This window comes from Drosophila sechellia, chromosome 2R (assembly GCF_004382195.2).
Source record: "Drosophila sechellia strain sech25 chromosome 2R, ASM438219v1, whole genome shotgun sequence".
Lineage (NCBI taxonomy): Eukaryota > Metazoa > Arthropoda > Insecta > Diptera > Drosophilidae > Drosophila > Drosophila sechellia.
Window position 1 is genome coordinate 20,885,385 of NC_045950.1, and position 15,673 is coordinate 20,901,057.

The window sequence follows — 15,673 nt, forward strand, 5'->3', positions numbered from 1 at the left end:
GACCAAGAGGCCCGCCTCTAGTGAAACAACAACAAGTAAAACAATAACACGCCACACGCGCAAAGCTAAAAATTACGGTTCTGGTCTTTATCTAAGAAATACCCTCTAGGGGGTGTGGGTTAGTTGAAATACCCCAAATATTATAGGCCCCGCAAGCACAAACACTTTAAAATTCGGGCCTTATCAATGGCCTAATAACATCTGAACACAGAAGCCCCTCTTCAGATCCACGCTCCCTCTACGATACCCCCCTCGCAGCATTTTAGTAGGAGACGCCTCTGGAGAACACGTACGCATGTCTGCTCCGGTTTCTCTGCTGATCGGTGGCGATCGGAAATTGTAGACTGTATATTGTAGTATTCTGCACTTCCATGTGTCCGATTTGTTATAAACAATAACAAAGTATCTTTGTAATTCGGCGGGGTGGGTGCGCCAACAACAACACTACAACCAAACCAGTTGACATGCGCTCTTTAAAATCAAAATCTCACAACGCTCTCTGAATTGTGCCCTGCAAAAGGTGAGGCACTTAAGTTTCCGGACTCAGTACGAACTATCAGCGTAAGTACATATATATATATTGTTGCCCAATAATTATTACAGGGTAAGCACTTAATAAAGTTAGTGTGTCTCTTTGCGTTTTTTAATTTGGTATTTTGATATGGACGAATTATAGATTACTTTATGTTACTCCTTATTACCGTTTCCAAAGACAAGATTGCCTTTCCATAAGATTTTTAAACTAATCAAAAGCGTAACATAGTTTTAATTTAATTCCTTAATAAAAATAAACCTAATCAATAAATAAATTAAAATGCAGACGTCATCAGCGGGACTTAAAACAGCCCCATTGCTGTCAAACCTCCTCTCTAGGTCAATAGTCCCTGGAGCAGATGCCGTTGTGAGCAAAATGGTGATGTTTGTGCCGGCAGGCACACAAGTTGGGAGCGAAGCAGTAGGCTCGTGGTCCGCAGTTGCTGGAGGTACAGTTTAGGGTCAGTATGGCGAAAAGATAAAGCGACAATCAAACTTACTGATCACAGATTGGCATGCATTGCTGTCCGTGAAGTAGGCTGTCCCTTAGCTCGTATCCCTGGGCACAGATGCACCGTCCGTCAGAGGAGCAGGTGCCATGTGTGCAGCGTCTGCGAATGAGAAAGGGTACATGAACATGTACGTATGTACAGTTCCCAAGCGTTAAGGTGAGGAGCAAGAATCATACTCACCCAAGGCAGGGGTCCAGCAGACGGGCAGCCCTGTGGCGGCACTTTTGGGAGAGGGGATCAAAGTAGTAGTGCCTGTCCTTACGGCACACACAGAGGTCTGGTGCGGCGCAGTAGCCACCTGCCGCCACGCACCCGGGGAGGCACTCTGCGACACACACTAACCCATCCGGATTACCCGCCAGATACTGGTCGGCACAGGGACAGGGTCCGTCCTCGAAGCACACTCCATTCTGGCAGACGATGTTACAGCGCCTCACGCACTGGTGGGTATTGACCACCAGCATTTCGTAGTCGGAGCAAAGCGGTGGAGGCTCGTTGATCTCCCAGTAGCCGTAGTCGTAGTAGTAGTGACCCTCAACTACTGCCCACAGCAGCAACTGCAGGAAGACCATCCGACGCGACATCTCGGCTAATGGCAAGTGATGAGCCGCGGATTGGTTCCGGCAACGAAAGGGAGAGTGAAAGTGCTTTCCGGAGGCTGCGCACTTTGTGTACGGATCTCATTACGGCCTCGGTCACGATCACTGTACACAAACACAGTGCGGATGACGCAATGGCCCCCAACAGACTCGCCCAACTGATAACCGCTCGACCGAAGATCGTTTCGATCGGAATTGCACATGATCAGTTTGAATCGAAGTGGCGGCGTGCATTACTCACCCGAACGGGGGTGGAGGCAATGGTGGGGTTGGTAGTGGTGGAGTCGACAGATTGGATCCAACTCGAACGTGTGTGCAGAGAGCCAGGGAGAGCTATTCGGGGACTGATTCTGAATTCGGAATGTCTGGATTTCCACGCTCTCAATGAGAAATCGGCGCCCACATCTGCATAAGGCACTGAAAACATAGGAAATAAGTTTTAAAAATATACAAAATACATGCGACTTAGAAAATAAAAACGTTCCTCATTTAATTACAATATTTTATATTCTTTATTTCCTCTAAGTAAACATTCTTACCAAACGGATAAGGTTAATAGTAATTCAGTTTCTTAAATTCTTTCGGATTATTATTAAAATGTGATTCACCAAACCTTTTCTTCCAGTGCTCCGATTGGGGCCTGGCTCCGTCTGCGACTGCAGCTGCAGCTGGCTTTAATGGGCTCCATTCATTCGGTCGGTCGGAGTCGGCGAGAGATGACGCTGGCGAGGAACGGCTGCAGACACGCCTGCGCGAACGGAAGCTCAGATCCAAAGTTCCAGAGTGTGGAATAAAGTTGCCAAATAGCTGCAGCCGCTTGGGGGATACGCGAAAACGCCATCGAGGCAGAGTTATTTCCGCGCTCGACTCTGTTTCAACTCGCTTCGACGTCAGCTGCGAATTGAGTTCTTGAAAGAGCTGCGGACTGGGCGGTCTACTGCCTCGCCCTCGCCCTCGTGCTCCCCCTATCCCCCAGTCACCCTCCGCGCGCGTGTGAGTGGGGTGAATAACATAAAACAGACGGCAGAAGGCAGCGCATAACAGCGAGCGGCGAAAACATAAAATAAACAATTCCATTTCGGGCTGGTCAGCTGGGAGGAAGTTCTGGTCTGGCCCCGCGCTGCTGGTGGTGGCGAGTGGTGCGACGGTGGTGGTGGGTGACGGCAAAGTGGGTGTGGGATGTGCGTGCCCAAACAAAGCAAGAGCGCTTAGAGTCTATTATCTATCCGGCAAGTGCTGACGCGTTGCGGTCGTCCGTCGTCGATCGCTGAATCTGTGTACTCCGTAAAATCTGGTGCATCGAAATGTGCTACGTTATTATCACCAGCGCCAGTCTGGTGTGGTTCCTCTGTTCCCTGGTGGCGGACATGCTCTTCGCTGTGGCCTTGGTCACGCCCAGGTGGCTGGTGGGCCCCGCCCAAGGAAGAGACTCCACCTCCAGCCCTCACCGCCAATCCTCGGTGGGCATCTACACGCGCTGCAAGGTCATGCAGGAGGGCGGATTCCAATGCGGCCGCTTCGACTTGGACGGACTGGCTACGGACAGTAGCGTTTACCCAAGCGAATGGAAAGCGGCAATGTTCTTCGTCACGCTGGGATTTAGTATACTCTCTGTAACGGTGCTCCTGACCCTGATCACCTGCTGCCGCCAGTCGGCCTGTGGCAAGAGCATACACAACATGACGGCCTGCGCCCAGGTGGTAGCAGGTAAGCACCCATTACTGCGATATCCTCGCAGCAGTTAAGTTTGCATTGTTTATAGGAATATGTATGATGTTGGGTCTATTTCTGCATCCGATGGGATGGCGAGCGAACCGGATTCAACGTCTATGCGGCATGGATGCCGAGCCCTTTTACCCCGCCGACTGTAGCATAGGTAATTCTTTGAAACAGATCGTAGAAACTTACTAAACGTAATCCTTACAGGAGTTTCCTTCTACTGCGGAATCATTGGGTTACTTCTAACATTTACTGCAGCCTGTATAAGCCTAAAGGCAGAGTCTTCCAATATGCGAACCCGAGTTCGCAGACGCGTGGAGGCGGGCAGCAAACTGGTCTGTATTCCGTAGCTGCCTTTGGATACAATAAGAACACTATCTGACTTGGAGCGAGCATACTTTACTTCATTCTCGAATTAAATTTATCATTAGCATAAATAAACTTTTAACATTCTACAGTATAGATACAAGGAGTGGTTATGGATATTCCATACGACCCTACTTGTTGCGCTTGCCCTTAGCTTTGCCAGGATGCTTGCCCTCAACATCAGGCTTTGCCTTAGGTATGTAGACACCATGGTTCGTCTTCTTTAGGTGGGCAAACAGCTTGTTCTTGGAGTCAAAGACGAGCCTACAGGTAACACAAGTGTGTTGCGGCTTGGTCGGGTCGAGGTCCTCATCTCCGCTTTTTGGAGTCACCGTGGCCTCCTGTGTATTCGGTTCCGAAACCGTTTGCTCTAATAGCTTCACCTTCCTAGTCGTCGTCTTTTTGCTTTTACTTTTTTTGCTCGCTTTTTTGCCTTTACTCCAGTCTTCATCCTCTGACTCGCTCTTGATTGCCTTCTGTTCTATTGGCTCATCTGGTTCGTCACTGCCTTCCGCCTGCGCTTGCTTGACAGCTGACTTCCTTGCCTTTTTGTTTTTTTTGGTTCGTTTGGCTAGCGAAGATTCTTCTTCGCTTGGAACCTCGTCGAAAGATATCTGATCCTCAGAGACTTGCAATTCTTCCAGTGATTCCTGTACGCCCATTAAACTGTCTTCATGGGGTGCATTGTGGAAAGCGTCCTCTTCTTCCTCCATTTCCTGGCACAGCCGGTCGACATTTTCATTATGCTTTTTGCTTTCTTCGTGATTAGCACGCGCCTTGGCGTTTTTAAATGTCTTGTTGCATGCCACGCAGTAAAGATCGTCTACATACTCCACTTCGTACTCCTCGGCTTCCTGGCCGCCTTCATGGTCGAAGTCCTCGCCATCCTCGTCGTTCTCGTCTTCACCCGTGTAATCTTCTGACTCGCTATCGTACTGCTGCTCCAACTGCTTAAGCTGTTCCTCGTAGCCCTCGTTAAAGAGATTATTCTTCCTGACGGCTGCCAGTTCTTCCTGTCGCTTCCTTAACTGCTCTTTGCGCTTCTCCTCCTGCTTAAGTCGATTGGCTTCGACGCGTTCTTCAAGCATGCGCCTGTAGGCCTGCACTCTGGGATCCCTTTTTCGCACGAAGTTGACTAAGTTGCGAACCTAAGTAAATGAGGTACGTAAAATGTGTCTCGGATGAACAAGCGAATTAATTGCCCACCTCTTCGTTGCGTTCCTTGCGGGCAGCCTGCACGATCTTTTTCATCTCCTTCTCCACCTTTCGTAGGATAAAGCGCTCTTTTATTTCGCGAACATCGTAGGGACACAGCCAGTCGTAGGTCTTCCGGGTACTGTATGCCTGCCAAAAGGCGTAGAACGGACCCACTACATCTTCGTAACTACTGTTCGCATGACCAAAGTCAGGCGCCATCCCCAGCCGGTCGTCCTTGTCCATGAACTCTAAGTCCTCCGAGGCGATTTGGACGAAGACGTCGGTGTACACGCGGTAAAAGCCGTGCTCATCGTCGCTATAGCCCTTGTAACAGGAACTCGTGAAGAACCGGAACACGTCTAGGGAGTTCTCCACATAATCGGAGTTTTTGCCGCGCAATATCTGCTCGCGATGGTTGTCGTACCAAGACCGCTCCTGAGGATCAGACAGAACTTCATACGCTTGCTGGATCAGCTGGAAGCGCTCTTTGGCCTCCGCCAGTCGGTCGGGATTCTTGTCCGGGTGCCAGCGCAGGGCCATCTTACGGTACGCAGTCTTGATGTCTCCATCGTTAGCGTTTCTTTGGAGCTCGAGCTCCTCGTAATAGCAACGCATGTTTCTTTGAACAACAAATAATTTTAATAGAGTTGCCAGATGGGCGGACAGCTGACGCTCACAGTTGCGTTGCCAGTGCTGCAAAGCGCCACGGGAAAACGTAGATATCTAGCAAAATAGCTTACTTTTGGGCTGAGAGAGTTGAGCGTTTATTGTAATAGCTGAAAAAAACGTTAGGGAAACAATAGAAGCCTATTCTTACTAGGTCTGTATTTACAGTTACCCAGCTAAGTGACTAAAATGCAAGTGGCATCACTTAGCAGTCATACGTAACTGCGCATTCCGTCAATAGCTTTTTTACTTTTGACGACGACGGATGTTTCCTTTCGTGTCCGCGCATCCTTAGTTCACTAAATTCTGCCGCATGCTTTTCTCACTACCACCGAAGCTCACACATCACATACCCATACACAGGCACGAAAAAAAGTTAAAATCGGAAAGGTTCCTGTGAAAAGCAGCAGTTAAACTCATCAGAAGTTGTAGTTTTTCCAGGAAGCAACGGTGCTTTTTTCCCTTAGTTTCCGAAACATTTTTACATAATTTGCATAAACTACAAAAAAAAATTGACTGGAATCGAAGCTCGACTATTGCCAATCACCCATAACGATACAAGCAAAGTGCCAAAATGTCGTTTAGCATTTGAGTCTGCAGACGAAAAGGAAAATAGCTTGACATAAAATTTACAGTTACGTGGGATTTACAACCGTGGACTGTAGCACACAGACAGGCCCACACATACACACACATACTTACATCGGGTGAGTGCGGGAGTGGAGTCCTTGAAGCATCTCGGCTTACGAACAACCCCCACAACATTGGGTGCGTCGGTACTCGGCGCGACGTAATGGATGACGGCAAAAAATAACCGTCAACAAAAAACAAACAAACACAAGTATAGGAAGCCGACGAAGTCCGTGTGTGTTTTGGTGTAGATTTACCGTTGCCCTTTCATCTCTTGTGCGAGTGTGTGTGTGGGCGCCACAATAAAAGGAGGCGCAAAGGATATGAGGACAACGTTGTCTGTCGCATTTGCAAGTAAGGTAATTTCGCATAAAATTCCAGCACAGCCTCCCACCCAAACTATGGAAAATGTGTCCCTACTGAAAAGCTATTCGGCTTTTGTGCCGTAGTAAATGGATTTCCTTATCAGCCCAAAGTGGTCCCAGGAGTCCACTCCTCTTCATTGTTGCAGCTGAATTGCAGCCAGCTAGCTTAATGACCTCCCCTTTCAGGAATTACCGTCCGTCCACATCGGCTAAGACTAGAATACAACTATGTTTGGATCCAAGCTGCGCTCCTGGATGGAGACGCATATTGTACGTCCGCGCAAGAAGGGCAGTAAACACAAGCAAGGGACTGTGGACGCAGGCAGTTCTTGCGCGGGGAAGAAGGCGGGCACCTTACCAACACAGGGCAGCAATCTAACTAGCCCGGTCCTGACCAGTAGCGGAAGCCACAGCATCGCCAGTCCGGTGCGGAGGCGCGAGGTCTCCCCCATCCAGTGTCACGTAAGTAGCTTCCTTCCTAGTAGTATGAAGAATGCTTACGTCGATCATATTTCCGTAGCCACCCAGTCGTCGATATGGCTGGCAATCCCCAGATGAAGATTCCTACGTCATAGCCTCGCCCAAGTCGGATAATTTGCTTTACGCTCCGCACTGCTATCAGCAGCATCAACCGCTCCAGCAGCCGTCGCACCACTTAAGCGTGCCCAATAGCAAGGAAACATCCTATGCAGAGAAATCGCCCACCAGGGTAAACTGCTCTTCGTCCTCCATATCGTCGTTGTCCTGGTCAACGGGATCCAAGGAGCCCTCTTCTGGCAAACAAGCCACTTTTAGAGAGCAGTCCTTAAATGGGGAATACCACATCCCACCTGAGGAGGAGGTGGAGTATGAGGAAGTTGGCGCTTTGCTCCTTCGGCCTGCACCCCCCATTGCAGAACAACAGCGCCCGCAGTCAGAAAACTTAAGTGCCGTGCGTCTAATCTACGAGGAAGAGCCAAGGCAAAGCAAGAATCATGTTCGTTACGGTCGCCTGCTTCCCTCTAAGCTAGCACCGGCTCAGCTAGGCGAGTCCCTGGATAATTTGACAGCTACACCGCCTATTCCACCCGCTTCACTTACCGGCTCGCGTATGCGAACTCCACGAGGAATTCAGCGCAATAATTTTATGTCGGGACCACGGCCCCATAGCTTGCCCTCGCCAGAAAGCGCCTATTCCACGGGCTACTCCACAGATGGCACATCGCCCTGCGCCGCCAGCAACTATAATCCACCTGAGTACTACATTAACATGCGCTCGGGAACGCACTATTTCCCGAAGAGCGTCAACTCGCTGGCCGTCGAGGCCCAGCGTTACAAGTTCGGCCTAAACCGCATAGAGGAGATGTCGCCTATGGATCCGTTGCCCAAGAGCAACTTCGCAACTGCCACTCATGGCCTGGAGTCGTCGCCTAGTCCGCTAGCTCTGCGGCAGCAGTCAAAGCTCTTTGAGTGTGAGTTTCAGTGTTGTTAGCCCGCCTGCCGGCAAACTGAGCAATTAACCCATTTAAAATCTCTACTTGGCTGAAGTAGCATCTCTCAACTGCTTCTTTCTCCCATTTTTGCAGCTCCCTCGCCGAGACAGCGCTGTCGCATAAGAACAAATCCCTGGTACAACACGGGAGAGCTCTTGCCTACCTCCTCAGGCCCCACACGCATGGATCTGGATGCGACCAGTACTACCTCCACGACCTCGTCGGGGATTAAGTCAAGCAATGAACTGGAAGTTCCGGTGGCCAAAACAATAGCAAACAAAGCAGGAAAGCCAGTCCCTTATGCAGCAACCCCCAACTGCAGAGCTACTCCTAGCCAGGCAGCCAAACAGGCTGATATGGACATTGTTGGGGGAGGGCCTGGTGTTGCATCTGGAGCGGGAGTCGTTTACGAGTCCGAGGGCTCCTCGACTTCGACTGAAGTGGAAAATATGCATGCCCCACATACCATTAAGCGGCGTCACTTGGAGCACGCCGAGACTACAACAACTTCAGCGCCCGTTGCAGCTGGTGGTGGAACTGGAGCTACCACCACATCCTTCGTTCTTAGTGACGACGAGGCCACCCTTAATGAAATGATTGGGAAGTTCGACGAGAGTTACATTTACGAAAAGGAAACTGATATATTAAGGTGAGTTGCACTCGTTCATTGCTCGACAAGTCAACTCAAGTTGTCTTCTTATATTTAATTTGACTTCTAGCAGTGATTCAGACCTTACTGACTGCTGTGCTTCGGAGCTAGACACTGGACAGGATGCGGGTGATGAGTGTGACACAGACGAGTTGTTGGACATTGACTTTATAGACACTTCATCCATGCAAGAGGTGGAACTGGACCGCAAGGATCTGTCACGCAATCTGGGCAACTGTCACTACTATTCTAATCATCCTATCAGTCCGATGCTCAATCGAAAGGCATCAGTCCGTTCCCGACGCAAGAGCGGCCAGGAGACAGGGGAAAGCTCTCAACAGCGCCGACGCAAGCGGTTCCTTAAAACACGTAAGAAGAGTTGTGAAAATCGCGAAAAGACCTCTTCGTCGCCTCTTCGTGAGCCGCGAGGCACCCGAAGTGTGGGTGGCACGCCCGTCTGCTTGCGTCGCACTCTACTGGGTCCAAGGGAGAGGTATAAGACCACATTTTAATAATTATATATAGGCTTTTAAAATATTTTGTCTACAGAATATACAAGACGTCTCCCCTGTCAAACCGCTCCAACTCGCTAATCTTTGGAAGCTTGAAAAAAAAGTCCACACTCACCATCGCAGAAAGCGAAAAAGCACTTCTTAAAGCAGACTTGGAGGCTGATATGAAATACAAACAACTAATTATGGAAGCGGAGTCCTTGCTGGAATCGATGAAGAACAGCTTACAGAGGTAAGGAATGTTAAAGTTTCAATATTTGATTCGTTAATAATAACATATCACGATTAGCATTCCCAGAGACACGCCTGTCGCCAGCCCAAGACGAGTGAATCCCTTAGCTAACAAGCGCGTGGAAATGCTTAAAAACAGTGAAGTGGACTCAAAAAAACAGACTCTGGTTCCGAACTCTCCTCCGCTTGAGCATGAGTTAGCAGCAGCCATTAATAAACGCATAGAGATGCTTAAGTTTGAGACATCGGCTGCTTCTTCGCCACCAAACAGTCCTAAGCCTGCCCGATGCAGTCCTCGCAAAACGCATCTGACCAACTTTATGAATCAAAATGCTCCACCAGAGCTGCCGCCACGCAAAATAAAAGGTAACCCTCCCTCTGCTCCACTCTCGCCACAACTTCAGCTAAATGGAAGGAGTATTCAGGAGAGTCCAAAGAGCATGCGACGCACGATGATGGTGACTTCAACGACCACGACAACGGTGATCAGCTTCAACGGCAGTGATTCTGAGATGGAGTGCATAGCTGTAGAGGATATTGGCAATCACAACTACTTGCCTCAGCCGCAATCGAATCCGGTGGATGGAAAATATGGATCGAATACGAAAATGCAAAATCCATTGCATGCCGAATTAAATATTAATAACAACTTTTACTGCCCACACAGCGAGCCCTTAAAGCGCAAGGTATACAAGGGTAGCTCATCGTTCGAGCGCATAAAGAAAAATTTCGACTTCGAATTGGGTAAGTAATTCGGCTTGTTTGTTAGTGAAGTATTTAATCAAATGATACACAGATTCGAACGGACGGTGCAAGTCAAATGAGCGTTCGCAAATTAAGCTTTTGGCCTCCGTGTCGGCCAAGAGCTCTATGCAAGACGTGACCGTTGACGAGGCCAAGGGCCATGCAATAGGCGGTAGTAACCGCAAGCAGCAGCTCATACTGAATACCATTGTCGATTTAAAGCGCAGCTTGGAGCATCAAAGCCATCAACTGAGTGGATTTAATGGCGAATAGAACTGAGTGAACTAATAGGACTAATATCATCATCATACATATTCACAATGCATCATATAGAAAGTAACTAGTTGGCTAAGATATTGAGTCCAAAAGAGTCCCTCAGACTAGACACTGAAACGAAGCGCAATAACTTTAACTTATAAGGGAAGACGATTATTTACAAAAATACTAGAATACTCAAGGGCCGTAATAGACCATATGAACTGGTGCAGAATCTTATCACAAAAAGTATTTAGCATGTAGCGAATTGTTTTTGATGGAACTTTTACATTATAATCGTAATAATAACCCAGAAGTTTTCAAAGTAATATTTTCAGTTTTAAAATGTATTTTAGACACCATAGATTTTAGTTAAAGCATATCAAAAGATTTGTATACTAAGTAATATTCTGTTGAAATTAATCGTATCTGTTATTTACATTAATTTTCTTTTGGACATATACATTGTTTTCATTAAAAACTCGAAACATCTATTTTGTGCGGTCTATGTGCCCAAGCTGAAAGTGTGTTCAGAACACTATTTCCGTGGCATGTCCATTATACTATCCTAACAACTCATACTATCCAACCATAGCTTGAATACGTTGATATTAGTAACTATTATACCAAACTACATAAGTTAATAACTGGTAGTATTCCTTAGTTTTTAACGAGCGTGAGCGCGTGTGCGTTAATGTGGAAAATATACTAACATTTCAATGCAAATCCCATTTGAACGTCGCCTACACTTATAGAGCTCATCTTATTGCTAAACTTGACAACACATCTCACCTAATTATCTATATTAGAAAAGTATTCGGAAGTAGACCTTTAAGTAAACCATATTAAGATCCATCCAAATGAAAATTGTTTAGCCAAATTGTTTGTAGAATAATGAAAAGAAAAGGCATTGTTTTACTGTTTTGTTTCCTTGGTTAAGTAGATAAAGACTATTGTGTTTATATGCCAGACATTGAATTAAACAACGGAAATCGAACTATATTCCAGCTGGCATTACCATTTTGTTGTATTGGCAAAAATCTCAATTGGAAAAATTTGGTTGTAATTTGGATTAATCGACTCATGTAATTATTTATGGTGTTGTGTACCCAATTAATATGCATAAAGACGCTGTAGAACCTACACGATGAATACATTATCTAAGTCATACTGTAACGTGATAATAAACTTAATGAAAACCCTAAGACCAAAATCAAACCATATCCAAAATCGAAGAAGACCCACAGAACTGTAAGTATAAATTAATTAAATAATTCTCAACGGTTTTGTTTGTTCTTCTTAGTAGTACGTATATATGTTTTTGTAGCTTTGCGAGCTTCTTGCTCATCGAAATTAAAATTGCAATTTTCGTTTTTGCTTACGTACTAGTGCCTGCTTCTAGTGCCTCTGGGTGGGCAGGAGGGGTAGTGGTTCGGTATGCTGTGTTAAATTTACTTAATTAGTTTCACCCGCGACGCGACACTTGAACATCGAACGCCAGCCTGGAAAACGAAAGACGCACGCCGCGATATCAAGACATCGAACTCGCTATTTTGAACTTTAAATGGGCAGCTAATGCGTAGTTCCACCCAGCCCACAATGACGGCTTGGACCTGCAGCTGTCATGTTAATTTATGCACCCTAGATTCCAAATATTCAATTGGATTTCCGATTAAAGCGACCTTAAGACAATCCAAAGAGCTTTTGATAAGATGATTTACAAACCGCAACTTAGGAAAGACTGCAGCAGATTCACTTTAAAGACGGGGATTTACATCCGTTCGAGTCCCAGTAGCACCACGTGTGGTATGAGTGATATTCGTTTCTGCCGAATACCCATTATCCTATCAGTCGACACATGTAATTATTGAACCCATGTACTTTAAACGTCAATAAAGGACCAATATTTTGAACTGCCTCATTAATTGCTCTTCCACGTTCGAACAAGATGCCAGTCATCGTGGAATTTCCAGATCGTCAATCCGATCCCCGTTTCTTGTCATCTCGTCCATTATTGTGTCTGGCGATAAAAATAAACTCGCACTGTTCTAAAAATCCCCAGAAGAGCATCGGCAATGGAAAATTAGCAGACAGATCATGGACTGGCCGCTGCTAATTATGCAAATGGAGGCGGAGACAGGGAGCGGGCTGGGCGAGGAACACTGGCCTGCCCGTTGGAATACCAATTGACCAGGCCACGCTTGAAACATCAAATCAGCATTAAGTCGGCAAAAACATGGCTCGGAAGAGTTGCCATAAAATGCGTGGTGGCCCAGTGAAGAAGGAGGCGCGACCTGATCTGGCTGCGTTGGAGATGCGCCCTAAATGGCCAAACTGGTTCGCCTTCCACAATGTGTGCGCTAGCCAAGAGGAGGAATGCACTCGGAAAGGCAGGGGCCGGTCTACAAGCGGATTCGCTTTTTTACTAAGGGTATGAAAGGTGCTTAACCAATTTCCGAATGCTGAATACAGTGAAAAGTCGACCATAAACTATTAGTTCGCAAATGCTGCCTAGACGTAATTAATTACGTAGCTTAAAAATAAAAAAAATAGAATAACAATATAAGTCTCACTCCTGAAAACCAATTTATTAAGTTCCGCGCTCGACGATTTCCGGTTAGGGTATTGCCATGTCCGACTACAACCAAGATGTGATCTGTGCCTGCAGTGTAGCTTTCGATCTCGAGCGCGCCGAAAGCTTTGAGCGCCGAGGAAGGGGGCTACTATGTTGTTGTGGTTTCTGTTGCCGTCGTGTTGACTGTTGTGCGTTGTTGCTGCTTTTTAACGTCTTTGTCGATTATTGTTATTATTATTGAGTTTCTTGTTGTTGTCGCCGCTTTGGTTTTTGGCCGTAAAATGTTACTATAGCGTCGGCTCGGTGCGCCAGCGCAGTTGCGGGCTCTGCCGCAGTCGCTGTTTAGGGGAACAGCGAAGTGGCGTCGCCGCAACCGCTGTTTTTAGCCATGAAGGTCATGCCCAGGTGTGTGGCATTCAGATTCACCTGAGCCCGGGCCGAGCCCGATACTAAGTCCGATACAGAAACCGAATCAGAGTCGGGCCAAGCCGAACTGCAGCTCCAAAAAGGTGGGGTGGGCAGAGGGGCACGTTGTTGTTTTGGCAGTTATGAAACTAGTCCAATGACTCGCCTGTGTTAGTCTGCGTCTGACTCAAGTCCGAGCTTTTGCCCGTGCCTCGTCTTCTTGTAAGCGTGTAATTACCCACACTGCTGCACAGGGCGTATGAGTGATCTTCCCCATGCTGTTATTGTCCAGTTCTCAATGTTGCGTCAGCCACATCTTCAGAGTTTCGCAACGTGAGACAAATGAGCGCAATACTAAGACAATCGCACCTCGTTCTGAGAAGGGGTTACTTGGAGTACCCAAACCACAGGTGACAAAGGAAAATAGCCCAGTCATGCGGCACTATGCAAAAATCGGCTCAGCCCGCTGCGTAGCGGATTGTCCGGTTCTGATTCTCGACATCCAGGGAACGGGGGCTTTCAACTTGATGTGATCTCTGAGTGATTGCCTCCACACAAACAGGTCACAGTTGCCTGCCAAAAATGGCACCCACCTCAGCGGCATCATGATTACATTTCTGTTCTCATTTGTTAACGTTAGTAGCAAAAATATCATCATAGCATATCCTTCTGAGCAGAGCCCCCCTGTCCCATTGAACCTGTTCCTGGCTTATTGGCTTTAAGTGCCTGTTTCTCAAAAAGCCACTGACGTCACGACAGCTCTTTGGGTTTTCGAACTTGGCCCACCTTTATGCGAATGTGAGTGTGGGTCCCCTTTAATGTGTGGAGTGGGTCAAGCTAATTAATTTCGAGGGTGCTCAATTAGCGCTCGCTCCCATTCAGCCGGAGATCACGTTGGTCGCTGGACTTTGAGAGGGTCGGTGCATCCCACCCGGGGCGGGAATCGCGTTTCGGGTAACGCGGGTTGGGAAACTAGCTCTACGGATCCGCAGAATGTTCGTGAATGAATATCTTTGGCGTGATTTAGCGCGCTCTGTAATGTCTGCCGTGTGAGCTCGGCCAACTCGGCTTCGGACGTGTGTGTGTGTCGAATTTCGAGTTTTTGGACTTTGTACCAGAGGCTACAGCCATGAACCGACTTCGCAGTGCTGGCTGCCAGCACGGTCCGGGCCCCGCCAATCCCCGCGAGATCGTAAGCGTTGTTTGCGCTTGGCTATTGATCTGTTAAAAACTCGCAGATGGGCAGGGGTTGGGCGTGCGGACAGGAGGGGGCCGGTTATTCGGCAGTGTGACATACTGCTGACAGCATAATGCGGAATTCTGTTCTCGGCGCCCGATTCGGCGGCAGAAACCTAACCATATCCATATCCAAATCCATTAGTCTGCGGCCATAACGAGACCAGCATCCGCGAATGGAAGCAGGAAGCGATCGGGTACTGGGGAGGCGACCCTAGCGGCGTTTTGCTAATCCAGTCAAAGTTAGACACAATTGTTAAGGCGCGAACCAAGATCTCCGCTTCCGCCTGCGTACGTCGATCTGGGGTCAAACGGAAGTGTTTCTCGATGCGCTCGGACCTTTAATGCTAATCTGCGATGAAGCTGGTCGGAGTGCCGTTATTAATTAATTTCTCGTTTCGATTTGCATGCCGAGTTATTGTTATTTTCGGATCTCAGCAGCGGCACGTGATAATATTTGGTTCCGACTTCGTTTCTCCGCTGCGGCGATGGCTGCAGTTCAATGCTGCAGAGCACCAGCTCCAACCTTGGACACTTGGACTCCGACCTTGGGCAGTACCGAAATGCTTAACCATTACAAACGGTCCAATCTGCTGACTCACGTCGACTCTGACTTTCTTTTGTCGCCGCCGAGATATGCAAATTCCTTGGGGCGAGGGGCTGAGGGCGGTTCTCTTGCTCTGCTCAAGGTTCAGATGCTTTCGGTCCGGATGGGGTCAATAAACGGAGAGGCAACAAGGCAGCATAGGCGCAGTATCGATCTTCGCAGAGCTTGGATACTTCCGTCTATCTCGGCATCGTCCGGGGTTAAGGCGAGCCAACGGCCAACAACAAGCGGAAGCCGAAGGCAACTAGAACCGTAAACAAGTTTTGGCTCACAGCAGCCGAAATCTAAGGCAATCCACCATTCCAAAACAAAGTTTGGAAAGAAACCCGAGCTGAGACTGGCGCAGTTGGCAAACGGCTGGCCACCCCTCCCGGACCATCCGGCGATGCGGAAGCCGTA

General features: G+C 47.9%; 4 protein-coding genes across 5 annotated transcripts; 2 read left to right on the forward strand and 2 right to left on the reverse strand.

Annotated features, from left to right (window-relative positions):
* Window positions 1-616: 616 nt before the first annotated feature.
* LOC6618909 (wnt inhibitory factor 1) lies at window positions 617-2,340 on the reverse strand. The gene is made up of 4 exons (XM_002043121.2): window positions 2,259-2,340; window positions 1,227-2,062; window positions 1,035-1,145; window positions 617-977 (listed from the first exon to the last, which is right to left on the reverse strand). The coding sequence occupies exons 2-4, from the start codon at window positions 1,628-1,630 to the stop codon at window positions 875-877; spliced, it is 618 nt and encodes a 205-aa protein (XP_002043157.1). The 5' UTR covers window positions 1,631-2,062; window positions 2,259-2,340; the 3' UTR covers window positions 617-874.
* Window positions 2,330-3,824, forward strand: LOC6618910 (LHFPL tetraspan subfamily member 2 protein). Its single transcript, XM_002043122.2, has 3 exons — window positions 2,330-3,352; window positions 3,408-3,521; window positions 3,572-3,824. The coding sequence occupies exons 1-3, from the start codon at window positions 2,950-2,952 to the stop codon at window positions 3,712-3,714; spliced, it is 660 nt and encodes a 219-aa protein (XP_002043158.1). The 5' UTR covers window positions 2,330-2,949; the 3' UTR covers window positions 3,715-3,824.
* On the reverse strand, window positions 3,748-5,562 carry LOC6618911 (dnaJ homolog subfamily C member 21). The gene is made up of 2 exons (XM_002043123.2): window positions 4,937-5,562; window positions 3,748-4,878 (listed from the first exon to the last, which is right to left on the reverse strand). Exons 1-2 carry the CDS (start codon window positions 5,540-5,542, stop codon window positions 3,862-3,864), a joined length of 1,623 nt encoding a protein of 540 aa, XP_002043159.1. The 5' UTR covers window positions 5,543-5,562; the 3' UTR covers window positions 3,748-3,861.
* A 145-nt stretch (window positions 5,563-5,707) lies between these two features.
* Window positions 5,708-11,656, forward strand: LOC6618912. 2 transcript variants are annotated; one of them, XM_032715695.1, is made up of 8 exons: window positions 5,708-6,582; window positions 6,775-7,050; window positions 7,109-8,039; window positions 8,154-8,709; window positions 8,780-9,202; window positions 9,259-9,453; window positions 9,511-10,196; window positions 10,249-11,656. In XM_032715695.1, the coding sequence occupies exons 2-8, from the start codon at window positions 6,817-6,819 to the stop codon at window positions 10,467-10,469; spliced, it is 3,246 nt and encodes a 1,081-aa protein (XP_032571586.1). In that variant the 5' UTR covers window positions 5,708-6,582; window positions 6,775-6,816; the 3' UTR covers window positions 10,470-11,656. The 2 variants fall into 2 exon arrangements, with proteins under 2 accessions (XP_032571586.1, XP_032571587.1); XM_032715696.1 differs by having other exon boundaries at window positions 8,783-9,202.
* The last annotated feature ends 4,017 nt before the right edge of the window (window positions 11,657-15,673 follow it).